The 18,807-nt window shown below is 50.2% G+C and overlaps 1 protein-coding gene across 1 annotated transcript in view; it reads left to right on the forward strand.

Annotated features, from left to right (window-relative positions):
* Positions 1-2,300: 2,300 nt before the first annotated feature.
* The window catches only part of ALOX5 (arachidonate 5-lipoxygenase), a 76,194-nt gene continuing 59,687 nt past the window's right edge, over positions 2,301-18,807 (forward strand). The window contains exons 1-2 of the mRNA XM_030798505.1: positions 2,301-2,558; positions 10,649-10,847. Coding sequence (XP_030654365.1) covers positions 2,409-2,558; positions 10,649-10,847 — 349 coding nt within the window. The 5' untranslated portion in view covers positions 2,301-2,408. The remainder of the gene's footprint in view (positions 2,559-10,648; positions 10,848-18,807) is intronic.

Raw genomic sequence — 18,807 nt, forward strand, 5'->3', positions numbered from 1 at the left:
ATCAAGTGTTTTTCTATACACTAGCAATTAATCTCAAAATGAATTAAAATCCCATTTACAATAGTATCAAAAATAAATTATTTAGAAATAAACAAAAAGTGCACTGAAAACTACAAAATATTTTGAAATAAATCAGAAAAGATTTAAGTAAATGGATCACTTGAACCTGGGAAGCAGAGGTTGCAGTGAGCCGAGATTGCACCACTGCACTTTAGCCTGGGCAACAGAGGGAGACTCCAGAGTCAGAAAAAAAAAGAAAAAGAAAAAAGGAAAGGAAAGGAAAAGAAAGGAAAGGAAAGGAAAGGAAAAAGGAAAGGAAGAGAAGAGAAGAGAAAAGAGAAGAGAAGAGAGGAAAAGAAAAGATTTAAATAAACTGAAACATATTCTTTGGATCAGAAGACTTAATATTGTTAAAGTGACAATATTCCCCAAATTGATCTACAGCTTCAACTCAACCCGTATCAAAATCCCAGCTTGCTTTTTGGCTGAAATTGACAAGCTGAGTCTATAGTTTATATGGAATCTCAAAGGATCCAGAATAACCAAAACGATATTGAAAAATAAAGAATAGCGTTGGTGGATTAACACTTTCCAATTTCAAAACTTACTATAACACTGCGGTAATCAAGCAGTGTGGCACTGTATAGCATGTACATTACAGATCAATCGACTAGAATCGAATGTCCAGAAATAAACCGTTATGTTTGTAATGAATTACTTTTTAATAAGATGTCAAGACAACGCAATGGGAAAAGAATAATGAATTCAACAAATGATGCATGGACAACCGGACATGCACATGCAACACAATGAATTTGAATTATTCTATCACTCCATGCATAAAAACTCAAAATGGGTCGCGGATGTAAATGAAAAGCTAAAACTATAATAATCCTAGAGGAAAACCTAGGAGTAAATCTTTAAGATCTTATTGCAGGCAGTGGTTTCTCAGATATGACCCCAAAATCACAAGCGACAAAAGAAATTGGACTTAAAATTAAATACTTTTGTGCTTCAAACATCATCAAGAAAGTGAACACACAACGCGCAGAAGCAATAAAAATGCCTGTAAGTTATATATCCGATTAGAGACGTCTATCCAGGATATATAAATAATGCAATTCAATGATAAAAAAGATAAATAGCCCAGTTTTCCAAAGAGTCAAGCATCTGAACATACATCTCTCCAAAGATACACAGATATCCAATAAGCATGTGAAAAGATGTTCAACGCCATTTGCCAGGTGCACAAACCCAAGATAGTATGATGAGATGCTACAGGGACTCTGCTGCTTCACAGACATGAAGCGTTGGTGGGATGTAGGCAGCCGCCTTTGGGGACTTCACATCCCCGCCGTCCCACGCACGGTGCGCTAGTGTTTAAATTTAGCCGAGATCATTACACCCGACTGTGTGCCCGTCAGACTCCGCGCTGCCGGCGGGGCTGGGGGAGGCGGGCGCCAGGAGTGGGCGGGAACCTGGGGGTCAGGCCCCAGCCGCGGGAAGCCGCCCAGGAGCGCGCAAAACCTTCTCCACACCCTTCCGGGCATTTGCACCCCGCGATTCAGAGAGCCGACCCGTGACCCCTGGCCTCCCCTAGACAGCCCCGCATGTCCAGATGTGGTGACCCCGTCCCGCCTGCCTCCTGCGACCACTGGCCATCTCCGGGCCTGCGCGCGGTCTCGGCGCCTGCCTGCCCCCCCGCCAGGAGCCGCAGGTCCAGCCAGTGAAGAAGCCGGCGCTGAGGGAGCCTCTGTGCTCCAGAATCCATCCTCAGTATCAGCGCTGGGGTGGCCTCCTCCAGGAAGCCCTCCTGATTCTCCCATGGGTCGCTCCTCCTCTGCAGACTCCCGGAGCACCCCTGCTCCAAGTATCGCAAGTGGCACTGAGAACTTGGGGAGAGCAGAGGCTGTTCCTAGATTTCTAGGGAGTCCCCGCAGCTCCACCCCAGGGCCTACAGGAGCCTGGCCTTGGGCGAAGCCGAGGCAGGCAAGCAGGGCAAAGGGTGGAAGCAATGCAAGAGAGACCGAGTGAACGAATGGATGAGGGTTGGCAACCGAGGTTGCCCCAGTACCCTGGCTGCGGGAACAGACACCTCGCTGAGGAGAGACCCAGGAGCGAGGCCCCCTGCCCCGCCCCAGGCGAGGTCCCGCGCAGTCGGCACGGCGTGAAGAGTAGGAGAGAAGTACTGCGGGGGCCGGGGCGGGGGCGGGGGCGGGGGCGGGGGCCGGGGCGGGGGCGGGGGCGGTGGGGAGCCCGGGGCCAGGCCGGGGCGGGGCCCGGATGACCGGGGCGGGGCCGGGACCGGGGCCCCGGACCAGTGGTGGGAGGAGGCTGTGGCGCCAGATGCGGACGCCTGGACCGCCGCGCCGAGGCTGCCCGCGCTCGCTGCTCCCGCGGCCCGCGCCATGCCCTCCTACACGGTCACCGTGGCCACTGGTAGCCAGTGGTTCGCCGGCACTGACGACTACATCTACCTCAGCCTCGTGGGCTCGGCAGGCTGCAGCGAGAAGCACCTGCTGGACAAGCCCTTCTACAACGACTTCGAGCGCGGCGCGGTGAGCGCGGGCGGGGCTCGGGTGGGGCGCGGGCTGAGGTGCGTCCGGGACCCGGTTTGGACTGCAGAACGCCTGGGCGGGGGTGCCGAGGGCCGGTCGGGGCGGCCCGGACAGGGCTGGGGGTGTCTAGGACCCTGTCAGGGCGGGCAGAACTGCGGTGGGGCGTGCCCTGGGCTCCCAGCGGCCGGTAGGTACCCCGGTGGGGAAGCGTCCAGGACCCCTCGCGGCGGCCGCGACCCGTGTGGGAAGCGGGAGACTTCCCGCGTGCCGTCTGCAAGGCGCCGCACGTCTCCCCTGGGACGAGAAGGCCCAAGGTTTCCTCTCCATTTCAAGATCTGGGCTCCGAGGCTCCGGAGCCTCCTTCACTGGGCCGCATTTCTTGTGCCACCTCTTCCTCAGGCTCCTTCTGCAGGTCGCACAGGGAGGGAGAGGCAGAGGAGTCATGCTCACAGAACCCTGAGGGCACCTCGGAGCAGCCAGCTGTGAGCCGTGGGGAAGGGTGCAGGTCAGCGAGTCCAGAGGCCGAGTTCCGTCCAGACATGACCACCAGCTCACTCTACCGTCTGTCTGGGCCTCAGTTTCCCCAGCTGTAAAATGGAGGGTTGGCTTCAGTCTGGTCTATGAGTCATGGGTGAGCCCAGGCCCATCTGGTGGCTCAGACGGCACCTGGGCAGCTTACATTCTCAGGACAGGCCCCAGAGGAAATTAAAGGGAAGGAACGGAACCCAGGCCAGGAGAGGCCTTTCCTAAATGGAGGGGCTGCACTCCCTCCCAGCAGAATGTACACCAGGGAACTTCCACGCTAGGTGTGAGGACTCGGGGGAGCCCTCAGCATTTGGAAGCTGGTTCCTAATGCTGATCTGGACCTGATTTCCAGTCCCACGACTCTTTTCCGCTAGCATGGGCAGGTCGCAGTTCTCACTGAGCCTTTAATGAAGTGCCTAATCCAGTACTTGGCACAGAGCAAGCACTCCATAAATGACTGGTAATAGTCCCAGACATACTGCAGGTGCACAAGGAATATCAGTTCCCTTCCACCCCCACCCCAGCTCCTAACTGGACCAAAAAGATTTAGACTTTACCAAGCTGCCTTCTCACCATTTAGTTTACTATTTGATCAAACTCTATGAAATTGCTCATAATGGACAAATACAACTGGCAAGTTCATGTTTCAACTGATTACTCTTGGATAAAATTTGTGTTTTAGGTGTGCAGAGCCTAAAGTAAGTAAAAACTACTCTTTTTCTGGATTCCAAGCTCTCCATGGGCTCGATTCCTATCCAGGAGCCTCAGACCCTCACTGTAGCACGACACGGCCCTCAGCCAAGCTCACTAGCAACCTGGCTTGAGCTCCCTTCAAGAAGAGTTAGGTGTTGAGTACAAGAGCAACCTTCAGTTGCTTAGTTGCCCCAGTCAGGGAACTGACTCTGAGGACTGCGGTGCCCTGGAGTTAATGTGTCATCCATTTAGAGTGATGGCACCCTCTGCCATTTCTGACGCACCTTCATTTACTTCCATTATTTCATGGATTCCCCCACACTTAGGGGAGAAGGACAGGGTACAAATTACTTCCCTTTGTAAGTGCTTCCCCCTCCCCATTCTCCTCCACACATCATAAGGTTCTAGAAGCACAGGCCGTTGGTGTGCTCACACTGCACGGCACGGGCACCCTGTGTGTGGTTTCCTCCTGGAGGGGACACGCTAACGTGGCCATAGCAGGCTCTTCGGACAAAGAGTGAAGGTACTGTTTTGTCCACTATCTGCCTCTCGATCTGTCTTCTTCCCCACCCTGAGAAGTCATTCAAATGACATTATAATTAAACACCTCAGCCGGAATCCCAGGCGCAAATTTCAGGAGAGATTTGCATGTCACATTTCCATTGGGTTGAGAGGGCTATAAGTCAAGGAGGGGCGGGGGGGGCGGATGGGGGTGAGGGCTACCGCAGGGTGGGGAACCAGCTAAGGCTGAAAGTTTCCTTGAAAAAATCAGCTTTTGAGAAAGTTCCTGTTGATGCAAAGTTACTCCACACTTTCTCTTGCCCAGCCCAGAACTACTTCCTCATTCTCCCAGCTTGGTATCTGTAAAGACAATCATCCTTTTGGGGTAAAGGTAAAAGAGAAACCCTAGAGGAAGTACTTGCTGAGAAGACAAGATTATCCCATTTTACAGGGAAAAGTGTTAAAATCTATATTGTTAACAGTAGTAACAATAACAATAAGGGTATTTCCACACAATTTAATCATTTCCAAGTTATTGGCAGATCAACACCCCCCTCCTCCAGGGCATAGTTCAGTCGAATAATGGACAGAACTGATTTTTTCCTTGATAAAGTGAGTCCCATGTCCCTTGTAATTCTCATCAGAGTTCTGCATAGTGATTCAGTCAGGACTGGGAATCAAGTCCTTCGCAGGTGGTATTATCCTATAAACGGTTGTGTCTTCATTGGCTCCTCACTGTCTGCTGGAGAAAGCCAGGATCCTACACAGAATGGCCGTATTTCCAGAGGCTAACCCAAGTCTAGGCAAATTTAACAAGTTGATTTGTTTCTTTAACTCTGTAAATTTAAAGTAATTCGGATCGGATACGATAACTGTAACAGATCTGAAGATTTCTGAGAAATCTTAGTTGGCCCATTTCATCCTGTGCTGGTACTTTTAAGAAAGCTAAGGGCAATAGCGTGGTGTTTAATATATGATACTTGAATATGTTCAACAAGTGTAGAAAAGTCTTATAATGATACATGCTTCTTAAATATAGTCAGTGAGTATTCTTACATTCATGAAAAAATAATTCTAGAATACCTCCTTCTTGTGAATGGGAATATATTAGTGGAGCATAGGTATTTCTTTGTTATGACCCTCAATCTGTCTCTCATCTCCCAGTCTCCCCCTCTGAGCCATCTTTTCCCTACATTCTGCCCCCTCTTCTGCCTCCTCTTCCTTCCCCTGCTCCCAGTTCCCTAAATGCCCCCCACTTCTGCTCTCTGCCCTACAACTCTCCCTTCTTTTTTGCTCTGAATTTTCCTCTACACTCCATCTTCCAGCCACCTCTCAGAGGCCCCTTCTCTGCTCCCTCAATCTCCGGCTCTCTGTCCCACATTTTCCCCCTTCTCTGCCCTTTGGTCTCCCTATCCACTGCCCCCATCCCTCTCTCTGTCCCTTGTTCTCCTCAGCTCTTCCCCATGGCCTCCCTCTCTCTCATCCCGAGTCTCTGTTTTGTCTGGCCCCCAATCTTCCTCTCTGCTCTACAGCTTCCTCCTCCCACAAGCCCAAAAGCTTCCTCCTCCCACAAGCCCGTCATTAGTCCCCCTCCAAGATGGGTAGCCTGGGGATGGGGCACACATCCTTGCTTCTGCAGAGATCCGTCTCCCTGTCCCAGCAACAGCAGAGATCTGATGAAAGACAGATGAAAACTTTCCTAAAATGCTGATAGAAAGCTCACATGAAAACTGACCAACTCACTCTTTGCCGAAATACTCAAAAGCTTTAAAACTACATATCCAATAAAAAGTTAAAAGCAACAAGCAAAATCAGCAAAGTGGCCCCTTGTGAAATGAGGCTGGTGAGTTGCAGGTTTCCCTTGTCTCTCTCCAGCATCTGCACCACCACACCACCCACTTCTGTTCCCAGAAACTGTGTCCAGCCTTCCTCCTCCCACATGTGAATCCCCTGGGGACCCTGCCCTCCCAGTTCCCACATCTGAAATGTGCTACCCATGCCCATCCTCCTACTCACCTGCCCTCTGAAATCTGATCAGCCCCCAAAAGCTGCCTGAAATACCCTCTCTTATGAAGCTTTTCCCTGTCCTTCCATGCCACTCCACATTGCCCCTTTACACTCCATCCAGGGTACGAACCAGGGCTCAAAGCTGGGCCTTCTAGCTTCCGGTTCAGGGCTTTTCTCAAGATGTGGCCTTGGGGAACTGTGGGAGGAACGTGGGCTTGGCCATCACACAGGTGTAAGTTCTGATCTTGAGGCCACCATTGCTCTCTGAGCCTCAGTTTCTATCTGTAAAGCAGGATAATCACCCGCTCGGCTGTTCCCAGGTCCAGTGCTTCCTGAGGCCCTGTTGGGAGGTGTCCACTGTTGATAGTGCCCACCATAATTCAGTGTGTCACCTGAGAATTTAACGCATCACAGCAAATAGACAAATATAGCATCAGCCCAGTGTACTTGGCCCAGAGAGGAGGGAGGAAGGTGGGCACTGTAGTTCCACAAACCTTCCGAAGTTCTTATTTTGCAGTTTGACACATGTGACCCTGGTATTTTCCTGGAGGGAGGGAGGCTTTTCTCTATCTGTCATTCTTCCAGTAGTGGCCCCTGGGATGTTAGAACCACAGCAATTAAGCTTTGTCTTTTACTTCCTGAGTTGGGTCAAGGCTGGAGCCCTCTGCCCCTTGTTCACCTCCTATCACATTCAGGCCTGAAGCCAGCACTAGGAAAGTGGCTGTGCTGGCCATAGACCAGCCAGACTGCAGGCCTGGCCCCCTCCTGCTGTGGAAGGCCTCGTCAGATGGCAGATGGAGTCCTTGTAAATCTGCCTGGTGATTTCACTCCAAGTGAAACTCAGGGGCTCTCCACCAGGTGCCTGCAGGTGTGGGTAGGGCAGGGGGCCAGGAGCGTCCCAGTCCCCTGTGACTGCAGCACAGGTGTGCTGGAGGGTCACCCCACTGTCCACTCCCTCAGAGAAGCTGGTCAGTCTCTTCATGTGGGTTGTCACCCCCAGGTAGACATCGGGCCCTCCCTGTGGGACCTGCCCAGCCCTGGAATGCCTCCTCAGCCCATCTCCCTCCCTTCTTAGTCCAAGGTACTGGGAGCCTCCCTCCCATGAGAGTGTCCCTGTTAGCTCCTCCTGCCCCACCCCAGCTTTCCTGGCATCTATCCCCTGAGGACACCTTCCTCCCTCTCCAGCCCCTCAGAGCCATAGGAAAGCTACCTCCCCTGCAGCAGCCACACTCAGACCAAGCCCGGGCCTCTGGTGGCTGCCCCTCAGTCCTCACTGCACACAGACTTGCTCTGCCTGCCCCACCAGCACTCAGAATGCCTCCCACTCTCCCTCTGTCCTCACAGCCCTGTCTCCACCCTTTCACGAGTTCCTTCTGGGCTTTGAGCGAAGGAGTTTGAGATCACAGGTTCAGTTTCCCATGTGTGCTCCAGTTACTCGGATTGGCACATGTAGTCACGAAGTGGCCGTGACGCAGGGGCCCATGCTAGCTCACAGGTGGTGCGGGGCCTGGTGCCCTGCAACCCCCTGGATTCAGGAAGGGGCACCGGTGGTTCTGATGCACACAACCGGTGGCCTGTGCCTCTGGAGAAAGGAGGCCACCCAGGATGGTGTCATTTCATTTTCTCAATGGTCCTGCAAGTGAGGAGTATCTCCCTTGGGTAGATGAAGAAACAGCTTCAGAGAATGAAGCAATGTGCCCGGGCCATCCAGCTAGTTGCCTGAAGCTGGGATGTGAATTCAGAGCTCCAGACCCCAGGGCCCACCCAGCCTTCTACCCCTCACTGCCCTCTCCCCACTCTTCGGTGGGATCAGGAATCTCTGTCTTGGCTCACAACCTGCAGCTGAGGCCTCTGTAAATCCCTGTGGCATGCAGGGCCTGGCGTGGAGCAGGCACGACGCGTATCCAGTCCTGGGCCACTCAGCCCCCACTCTGCTCCTCCAGATGGGCCCTAGCCCCTGAGGTGCTGAGACTCCTGTCCCATCAGAACCTGCCCACCCTGTCCATGATGGGCGAGGCCTTGTGTGTGGCCCTGCTCTCCTGAGGACAAGCTGTGGCAGGAAGTCTTTCTCAGAGGCGGCAGGTGAGGCTGCTACTCTCCCTGCAGGAGGGGCATTCTCTTGGGGCTGAGGCTGGTCCACATGTGGCTGGACCCAAGACATGTCATGCCAGCACATGGACCTGGCTCCTCTGTCATCAGAAACTGTTCCTAGAGCCTCTGACCTAGACCACAGAGCACAAGGAGGAAGCTTCCGCTTTCTGACCACAAGCGTCTGGCCTCAGCGTCAGCCACCCCAAACTGCTCATGGTGTTCAGAGCCAAGAGGTTTGCGGAAAACACTCAAGTTCCCATTCCTCTTAGGAAGCCCTCCAGGGGTCCTCCTGGCAGCTTGGAGGCAGGGCATGGAATGAAGATGCCTGCGCTCGCACAAAGGATGATACCCCTCACCCCTTCCACTTTGCCATCATGCTGAGAACTCTAGGTTCTTCCGCCAGGGATAAAGTTCAGGGTTGATGAATCTGGCTTAGAAAGTGCCTTGTGGGGGCCAGGCACAGTGGCTTATGCCTGTAATCCCAGCACTTTGGAAGGCCTAGACAGGCGGATCACTTGAGGTCAGGAGTTTGAGACCAGCCTGGCCAACATGGTGAAACCCTGTCTCTACTAAAAATACAAAACTTAGCCAGATATGGTGGCAGGTGCCTGTAGTCCCAGGTACTTGGGAGACTGAGGCAGGAGAATCACTTGAACCCTGGAAGTGGAGGTTGCAGTGAGCTGAGATCGAGTCACTGCACTCCAGCCTGAGCAACACAGTGAGACTCCACCTCAAAATAAAAAAGAACATGCCTTGGAGCGCATCAAGTCCAGGGCTTTCCAAACCTGCTGGTCATCAGAACGTGTGATGCAATGCCTGAGCCTCTCATCCCACCTTCCTGTCTGCCATCCATTGCTGCAGAGACAACAGCCCTCCAGAAGCTATGGCTGCTGCCTCAGAGCCACCCATGTCCTGGAAGCAGGAGCCTGGCAGGGAGGGGGCCAAGCAGCCTTGTCCCGGAGGCCTGGGCAGCTGTGCTGTACACAGCCTGGGGTGGTGCCTTCTAGCTGCAAGGCCAGCCTCACCCTGCCACCAGTAATGCCACAGGTGCAGCCAGAGCTGCTTGGTCTCACTGTTCTCTGGGCATCACCATGCAGCTGTGAACTGCAAATGTCCCAGGATGACTCGAATCCATGTGAGCTCCCTATATCTAAGCCTCACCATTTTCACTCACTTGTTAGCCCCACTGAAAACTGGAAAGAGAAGAAGTGGCTGTGATGAAAAGACCTGGGGTGGGACTCTAGCTCTGCTGGAAAGTGGCAGAGGTGGGAGTCACTGAGGCTTGCTGTCTTCATCTGTGGAAGGGGTCGTAAATCCCCTGCACTCCCAGAGTCATTGTGGGGATCCATTGTCAGCAAGCCCATCTCCAGTTGTAAAGGCCTCCCACAAGGCTATCCCATGTGGGGGCAGCTGCGGACCCTCACTGGGCACAGCCCCACAGGTGCAGGCATGAGCCTGGGGATCTCCCCCTCCTCCAGCCTGAGCTAAGTGCAGACAGCAGACATTGCCCTCTGAGCAGCACAGTACCATCTTGGCTTGCTGGATTCTCTCTCCTCAAGGGCAGGGCCCAGGATTTGTCCATTTGTTTCACCTGCCTGGGTCGTAGCACTGAGACTTGTCAGGGGCAGGCCTTCAGTGAATGTCTTGGCTAAATGAATTCAGGAGTTCATTTAAGGTGTTCATGAAGAGTCTTGGCTCCATGAACCGTAGTGGAGGCAAAACTCTACCTCTTCCCATTTCAGCTAGGTCTGAGAATCAGCATAAGACAGATTCATGGGCAAAAGCATACAGATTTCTTTAATACAAGTTGTACGTGGCATGGGAGCCCTCTTAAAAAGATGAAGACCCCAAGAAGCAGTTAGAGTCAATCCCCCTTAGTTACTGCATTGGATGAATCATTGTGAAACATGATAAGGCCAAGGGGCTTGGGCTAGGGCAGGTAACTGGGCAGGGAAGTGACTCGGGAGGTAAGGGTTCATTGTACAAGATCTGTTTGTATGGATTTCCTTTGGCTTCAACTTCCCAACCTTGATGAAAAGAGTGTTACTTTCCTTTTGGTATACGGAGGACACTTTCCCAGGGGACTTTCATCTCCTGCTTCTAAGAAACAGCACGAATGTCAGAGTATCTTACACCTGCTGTTTTTTTAAGTGCTTTTCATTCAACAGAGTCCCGTGCCACAGCAGCATACTTCGGTGTGACAAATTCTTAACACTTCCAGAACAAAGGCTCAGGAGACCACGTGTGGCCTGATTGCCTGTTCTCCTTCCCAGGTGGATTCGTACGACGTGACTGTGGACGAGGAACTGGGCGAGATCCAGCTGGTCAGAATCGAGAAGCGCAAGTACTGGCTGAATGACGACTGGTACCTGAAGTACATCACGCTGAAGACACCCTACGGGGACTACATCGAGTTTCCCTGCTACCGCTGGATCACTGGTGATGGCGAGGTTGTCCTGAGGGACGGACGTGGTGAGCAGCTCAGGCCCCTTCTGCCCCGGGCTTCCCAAGAACCGAAAGTTCTTCCTGTCCTCAAAGCACTGTAGTCATAGGAGGAATGACACTGCTGTGCAGGGGCGGGAAGTGGGAGGGCTCTTGCCCTGTGCCTCGACATACCTACAGGAGGCATGACTTTCCTTGGGATTCTTACAAGCCCCTGAGGGTGGAGCGGGTGGCCCCAGGCCTCACTGTCGTCATGTCCTCACTCTGCAGTACAGTTCTACAGGGGAGGGTTGTGCCCCTCTTTTTGTCAGTGGGTAACTAGGGTCCATACAAGCAGATACCTATGGGACATGCCCCTGGATGGGCACTTCTGTAGTTGCCAGGGTGTGGCATCACTTTCTAGGTTCATAGTCTGCCCTCTGTGAGATCACAGTAGGGCTCAGGCAAGCTCGGGAGGCCCATGTGGGCCTGGGGAGGGAAGGGGTGGACAAGGAGCACCCCAAGTGCCAGCTCTGAGAGGCCATGGACGGGCCTGCAAATCACAGTTACCAGTTCTTCAACCCGAAGTCTCACCTTTCGCTTAAAGAGAGAAGAACTTCAAATCTGTTCCCCTTACTAAGACGCCCAGATGTGCAGACCTCAGTTAGGAGGCCATTCTTTGTAAGGGACACACAGCTGACCTGGTACAGAGCATCAGAGACAGATGCAGGCATCAAGGTCAGCCAAGGCTCCCTGAATGAACCGCCTTGCATACCCAGCTTCCTAGTGTGCCTGGCAAAATCCTACCTCGCTTCGAGTCATAACCCTTCGGCTTGCTCTCTGTTTAAAACTGGAAGGATAAGCCTTCAAAGGCCAGGCAGCCAGCGTAATAATAAGAAGAAGCCACTGCTTCTGCCATGACAGCGTCAAACTTTCTCTTTGCCAAGTTTCCTGTAGCTAGTGTGTTCTTCACAAAGTTTCGTGGGGTAGGTAGGAAGAGATGACTGTTACCCCCATTTTATAGCTAAGAAAACTGAGACAAAGGAGAAAAAAGTTATTCTGTACCTGCTGTTCTTAAGCTACCAGGCCACATCCCATCGTCTCTGAAGTGGAATTTGACTTAAGAAACCAAATCTCCAGAATATTTCTGAACATGGAGATAAGAGGATTTTTGTCCCCCTACCTAATGACAGGAAAAAAATCATAAAGTTCATTTATTCTTGTGGTCGACAGAATGTGGAAGGTTGTGGACAGGGCACTTCTCTTTTTCTGGTGGTTAGAAAATGCTGGCTCTGAAACTCCCTCCTGCACATCTACCCAAGGTCTCGGTTATGAAGCCTTTCTTCCTGCAGACCCTTCAGCTCATCTTGGCAAAAAACAGATGGTACACTAGGATGAGGGTTTAAGAAAGGGGTGTCACAAAGTTGTGGGCCCATGTGCAGAGGGACCATGCAGAGTGCAGGGCCATCAGCAGCACTAGTCCTGATGCAGGGGGAGGAGGAAGGTTGTGGGAATAATGCAGAAGTATCCTGGAGACAGCACCCTTGGAGGAGCTGCGGCCCTCAGTAGAAAGGTGCTGGGGAGTAATTGGCCTCTCCTTGCTCTACACATTCCCTCCCTCTGGTCAGAGTTCCCAGTGGAAAGCTCATTGAGGCATCTCATTCCAATCACTTTCAGGGACAGCACAGGTTGGAAGGTGAGCAGAGAGAAGCTGCCCAGCAAGTTCCATTCTCTCTACTGCTGTAAAACCAACCTCCTTGGTAACTTTAAACAGCCATTTAATTTTGTTCATGCTCTTGCCGGTCAGGAATTTAGGAAAAGCTTCACTGGGCGTTCATCTGTGGCCATGTAGCATCAGCTGAGGGGGCTGGGCCTTCTTCTCTCACGTGTCTGGCACGTCTAGGCTCCTTGGCCTCTCTGTCCATATGGAGTCTCATTCTTTAAGGCCTCTCACAGAATGGTGTCCTCTGGGTGCTTGCATTTCTTACATGATGGCTGGCTTCCAAGAGTAAGTTTTCTAAGAGACAGAAAATGGAAGCTGCCAATCTCTTGAGGCTTGGGCCTGGAAACTGGCACACTGTAACTTCCACCATATTCTACTGCTCCAAGCAGTCACAGAGCCCACCCAGACTCTGGGGGGTGGGGAGGGATGCAGACCCCCCATCTCTCAATGGAAGGAATGTCAAAGAATTTGTGGCCTATTATTATTATTGTTGTTATTTTGAGACAGAGTCTCACTCTATTGCCCAAGCTGGAGGACAGTGGCACGATCTCGGCTCACTGCAACCTCTGCCTCCCAGGTTCAAGCGATTCTCCTGCCTCAGCCTCCCAGGTAGCTTGGTTTACAGACTCCAGGTAGCCACCAAGCCTGGCTAATTTTTGTATTTTTACTAGAGATAGGGTTTCGCCATGTTGGCCAGACTGGTCTGGAACTCCTGACCTCAGGTGATCCACCCGCCTTGGCCTCCCAAAGTGCTGGGATTACAGTCGTGAGCCACCATGTCCAGCTGTGGCCAATTATTAATCCACCACATGGCACAACAACCAATCCCTTGAAGAACCTGGAAATGAGGGGGGCCAGCCTACAAGTGATTCAATTACTCACCATATGATCACCCCTTAAATCTAATATTTCACCACTACACCTTGGGTGAACATGAATGTCAGAGGGCCATTACTGTGGCCCCACAGATCCAGAGCATCTGTGTGAAGGGACAGCTTCATTTAGGCACTGTGTCAGTCCTTGGAACCTGCCCTGCTGAGCTCTTCTGCCGTCAGTCCAGGCTTTCTCATCCTGCCGTGCTCCCAGAACTTCATCAGCCATTGGATAGATTCTTCAAACACCTTCGGGACCAGGGGAGACAGAACTATTCTCTTTTTGAAACTTGGCATGTTGCAATTCTGCATGTACTGACTTATTGATACCAGTGAAACTGAAGCGATCCAGCTCCTCAGAGTCAAGGTGCCCAAGAGATTAGCTGGTTCCTTCAGGTAGATAAGAGATGATGAATGTTGAGTGCCTCCAGAATTACCCCCATAGCCAATGATAACAGTTATTGTCACCATTAATACTCACCTTGCCTTCTGTGGCCTCAAGCCTCCCCTCCTTGCTGCCTTTACATCCCCAGGGGAGAATGCAGAGGTATCCCATTAATATTCCTTTTTGGGCCCCAGTTCCAAGCTCAAGGATGAAGATGCCTCAGCCTGGAAGTGCTGTCGGGTGGACAGCTCAGAATGTGGCCTTAGTGACATCTGAGAACTAATTGGGTCCAGGTCTGCAATTAGATCACTACAGAGGTTGAAGCCTATAGTTCCAGCACTTTGGGTGGCTAAGGCGGGAGGATTGTTTGAGTCTAGGATTTTGACACAAGCCTAGGCAATGTAGAGAGACCCCATCTCTACAAAAAAAATTGAAAATTAGCTAGGGGCCAAGGCGGATGGATCACAAGGTCAGGAGATCGAGACCATACTGCTTAACACAGTAAAACCCCATCTCTACTAAAAATACAAAAAATTAGCTGGACATGGTGGTGGGCAACTAGTCCCAGCTACTTGGGAGGCTGAGGCAGGAGAATGGCGTGAACCTGGGAGGTGGAGCTTGCAGTGAGCTGAGTTCGTGCCGCTGCACTCCAGCCTGGGCAACAGAGCAAGACTCTGTCTTTAAAAAAAAAAAAAAATTAGCCAGGCGTGGTAGTGTGTGCCTATAGTCCCAACTACTTAGGAGGCTGAGGTTGGGGAATCACTTGAGTCCTGAAGTTCAAGGCTGCAGGGAGTTATGATCATGCCACTGCACACTAGCCTGGGAGACAGAGGAAGACCCTGTCTCTTAAAAAATAAAAATAAAATAAATACAAAATAAAATACAAAGACTCAGAAGAGGGGTTTTAGAAACTTTTATAGCAACTTAACAAAACAATTTTATGACTTTTGTACCTAATAAGAAAAAAAAAGACTTGCATTTTGAATATCTTTGGGTTTTTTAAATTTCATTTTTCTAGTAATTAATTTTTATTATATTTTACAAAAATATCAATCTGTGTTGAAAAGTAAGTTTTAAAACATAATGCTTTACCACAAGAGCTAGAAAAACTATTCCAGGACATGTTTTCAGGAGATCTGGGCTCGCCCTATTCACAGCTCTATGGGCTGCGTTCACAGGCTTGGCCTTAAGCAACAGTTTAAAGAGTGGTCATGATATGACCTCATCTGCTCTAAAGGCTCCGAGAAGCAGCCCTGCCCTTAGCTACCTGCTCCAGCTCCTGCGGTGAGAGATGGCAGCAGGACAGGCTGAGAGAGAAGATGCTCTCGGAGCTAGGCTTAGAGGGAGGAGCAGAACCCTCAGGCCAATGATGACTATAGGCATAATGATAATGATCATTGTTCCCTTCCATTGGCATTTACTGCATGCCAGGTGCTGTGTGGAGGGCTTTCCTGCATTCTCTCCCCAAATGCACACCATGACCTGGAGAAGTAGGCATTATCATCTCCATTTTACATGTGAGGGGGTCAGGGCAACTCTTGGTCACACAGCTTCAGTGAGAGACCCCAAGTCCAAGCACATGTGTCTCTTCTAAAGCCATCTAGGACACTGCACTCTTTTAGAATGAAGCTCATTCTCAATCCTCTGTATAGGCACGACAAGGAACTGGGTTGTGTCATCGTCTGTATATCGAATCTTAAGTCACACATTTCTCCATGAAGCAATTAAATGGACTTAGAAACATAAGAACTGTGAGAACTGCTGCTCTCACAGGCAACACTAAAACCCAGAGTGAACTCCCATTTTTGCTCAGTATAAGAATTTCAGAGAAGAGGAGTAAACTATTCTGCAGTGATTTAAAGATACCCACCAAGGGCCACAAAATGTCTTTCTCCGGGAGCAAAAAGGCAGCTCTGCACCAGGGGCCCTTAGGTCCCTGAAAAGTCTTGAGGGGCTGAGTGGAAGGTTAGGACCTCAAGTGGAAATGCACACGCAGGCCAGAGTTAGGCATGTACTGTGCCTGCCAAGCCAAGTGAGAACCAAGCCTGGCTCTTGCATCTGAACATGATTCTCTAAGCACTGAAAGGCAGGGGCCCCAAGGCTTGCTGAATGACTGAGCAAGAGGATGAGGAACTGGATTTGGCTTTTGTAAAGTGAGTGGCTAAGAGCACAGGATTTGAGTCTTATGTTGAAAATTCACTAATTCAGACTGGTTCCAAGATGGCCAAATAGGAACAGCTCGAGTCTACAGCTCCCAGCATGAGCAATGCAGAAGACGGGTGATTTCCACATTTCTAACTGAGGTACTGGGTTCATCTCACTGGGGATTGTTGGACATGGGGACAGGACAGTGGGGGCAGCCCACCGAGTGTGAGCATCACCTCATCCGGGAAGCACAAAGGGAATTCCCTTTCCTAGCCAAGGGAAGTGGTGACGGACAGCACCTGGAAAATCGGGTCACTCCCACCCTAATACTGCACTTCTCCAATTGTCTTAGCAAACAGCACACCAGAAGATTATATCCCACGCCTGGCTCGGAGGGTCTCACGCCCACAGAGCCTGGCTCATTGATAGCACAGAAGTCTGAGATCTGCAAGGTGGCAGTGAGGCAGGGGGAGGGGCACCCGCCATTGCTGAGGCTTGAGTGGGTAAACAAAGCGGCCAGGAAGCTCGAACTGGGTGGAGCCCACCACAGCTCAAAGAGGCCTGCCTGCCTCTGTAGACTCCACATCAGGGGGCAGGGCATAGCTGAACAAAAGGCAGCAGAAACCTCTGCCGACTTAAGTGTTCCTGTCTGACAGCTTTGAAGTGACTAGTGGTTCTCCCAGCATGGAATTTGAGATCTGAGAATGGACAGACTGCCGCCTCAAGTGGGTCCCTGACCCCAGAGTAGCCTAACAGGGAGGCACCCTCCAGTAGGGGCAGACTGACACCACACATGGCCAGGTACACCTCTGAGATGAAGCTTCCAGAGGAACAATCAGGCAGCAACATTTGCTGTTCAGCAATATTTGCTGTTCTGCAGCCTCCACTGCTGATACTCAGGCAAACAGGGTCTGGAGTGGACCTCTAGCAAACTCCAACAGACCTGCACCTGAGGGTCCTGACTGTTGGAAGGAAAACTAACAAACAGAAAGGACATCCACACCAAAACCCCATGTGTATGTCACCATCATCAAAGACCAAAGGTAGATAAAACCACAAAGATGGGGAAAAACGGAGCAGAAAAGCTGAACATTCTAAAAATCAGAGCACCTCTCCTCCTCCAAAGGAACACAGCTCCTCGCAAGCGGTGGAACAAAGCAGGATGGAGAAAGACTTTGACGAGTTGAAAGAAGAAGGCTTCAGATGATCAAACTTCTCTGAGCTAAAGGAGGAAGTTCGAACCCATTGCAAAGAAGCTAAAAACCTTGAAAAAAGATTAGAGGAATGGCTAACTAGAATAACAAATGTAGAAAAGTCCTTAAATGACCTGATGGAGCTGAAAAACATGGCACGAGAACTACATGATGAATGCACAAGCTTCAGTAGTGGATTTGATCAACTGGAAGAAAGGGTATCAGTGATTAAAGATGAAATGAATGAAATGAAGCAAGAAGAGAAGTTTAGAGTAAAAAGACACTAACTAAGAATCCAAGAAATATGGGACTATGTGAAAAGACCAAATCTACGTCTGACTGGTGTACCTGAAAGTGACGGGGAGAATGGAACCAGGTTAGAAAACACTCTGCAAGATATTATGCAGTAGAACTTCCAAACCCTAGCAAGGCAGGCCAACATTCAAATTCAGGAAATACAGAGAACACCACAAAGATACTCCTTGAGAAGAGCAACTCCGAGACACATAATTGTCAGATTCACCAAAGTTGAAATCAAGGAAATAATATTAAGGGCACCGAGAGAGAAAGGTCAGGTTACCCACAAAGGGAAGCCCATCAGACTAATAGCTGATCTCTCGGCAGAAACTCTACAAGCCAGAAGAGGGTGGGGGCCAATATTCAACATTCAACATTCTTAAAGAAAAGAATTTTCAACCCAGAATTTCATATCCGGCCAAACTAAGCTTCATAAGTGAAGGAGAAATAAAATCCTTTACAGACAAGCAAATGCTGAGAGATTTTGTCACCACCAGGCCTGCCCTACAAGAACTCCTGAAGGAAGCACTAAACATGGAAAGGAACAACCGGTACCAGTCACTGCAAAAACATGCCACATTGTAAAGACCATCGATGCTAGGAAGAAACTGCATCAACTAACGAGCAAAATAACCAGCTAACATCATAAAGACAGGATCAAATTCACACATAACAATATTAACCTTAAATGTAAATGCACTAAATGCTCCAATTAAAAGACACAGACTGGCAAATTGGATAAGGAGTCAAGACCCATCAGTGTGCTGTATTCAGGAAACCCATCTCATGTGCAGAGACACACATAGGCTAAAAATAAAGGGATGAGGGAAGATCTACCAAGCAAATGGAAAACAAAAAAAGGCGGGGGTTGCAATCCTACTCTCTGATAAAACAGACTTTAAAACAACAAAGATCAAAAGAGACAAAGAAGGCCATTACATAATGGTAAAGGGATCAATTCAACAAGAAGAGCTCACTATCCTAAACATATACGCACCCAATACAGGAGCACCCAGATTCATAAAGCAATTCCTTAGAGACCTACAAAGAGACCTAGACTCCCACACAATAATAATGGGAGAATTTAACACCCCATTGTCAACATTAGAGAGATCAATGAGACAGAAAGTTAACAATGATATCCAGAAATTGAACTCAGCTCTCCACCAAGCAGAAATAATAGACATCTACAGAACTCCCCACCCCAAATCAACAGAATATACATTCTTCTCAGCACCACATCACACCTATTCCAAAATTGACCACATAGTTGGAAGTAAAGCACTCCTCAGCAAATGTAAAATAACAGAAATTATAACAAACTGTCTCTCAGACCACAGTGCAATCAAACTAGAACTCAGGATGAAGAAACTCACTCAAAACTGCTCAACTACAT

Source organism: Nomascus leucogenys, chromosome 18, assembly GCF_006542625.1.
Source record: "Nomascus leucogenys isolate Asia chromosome 18, Asia_NLE_v1, whole genome shotgun sequence".
Classification (NCBI taxonomy): Eukaryota; Metazoa; Chordata; class Mammalia; order Primates; family Hylobatidae; genus Nomascus; species Nomascus leucogenys.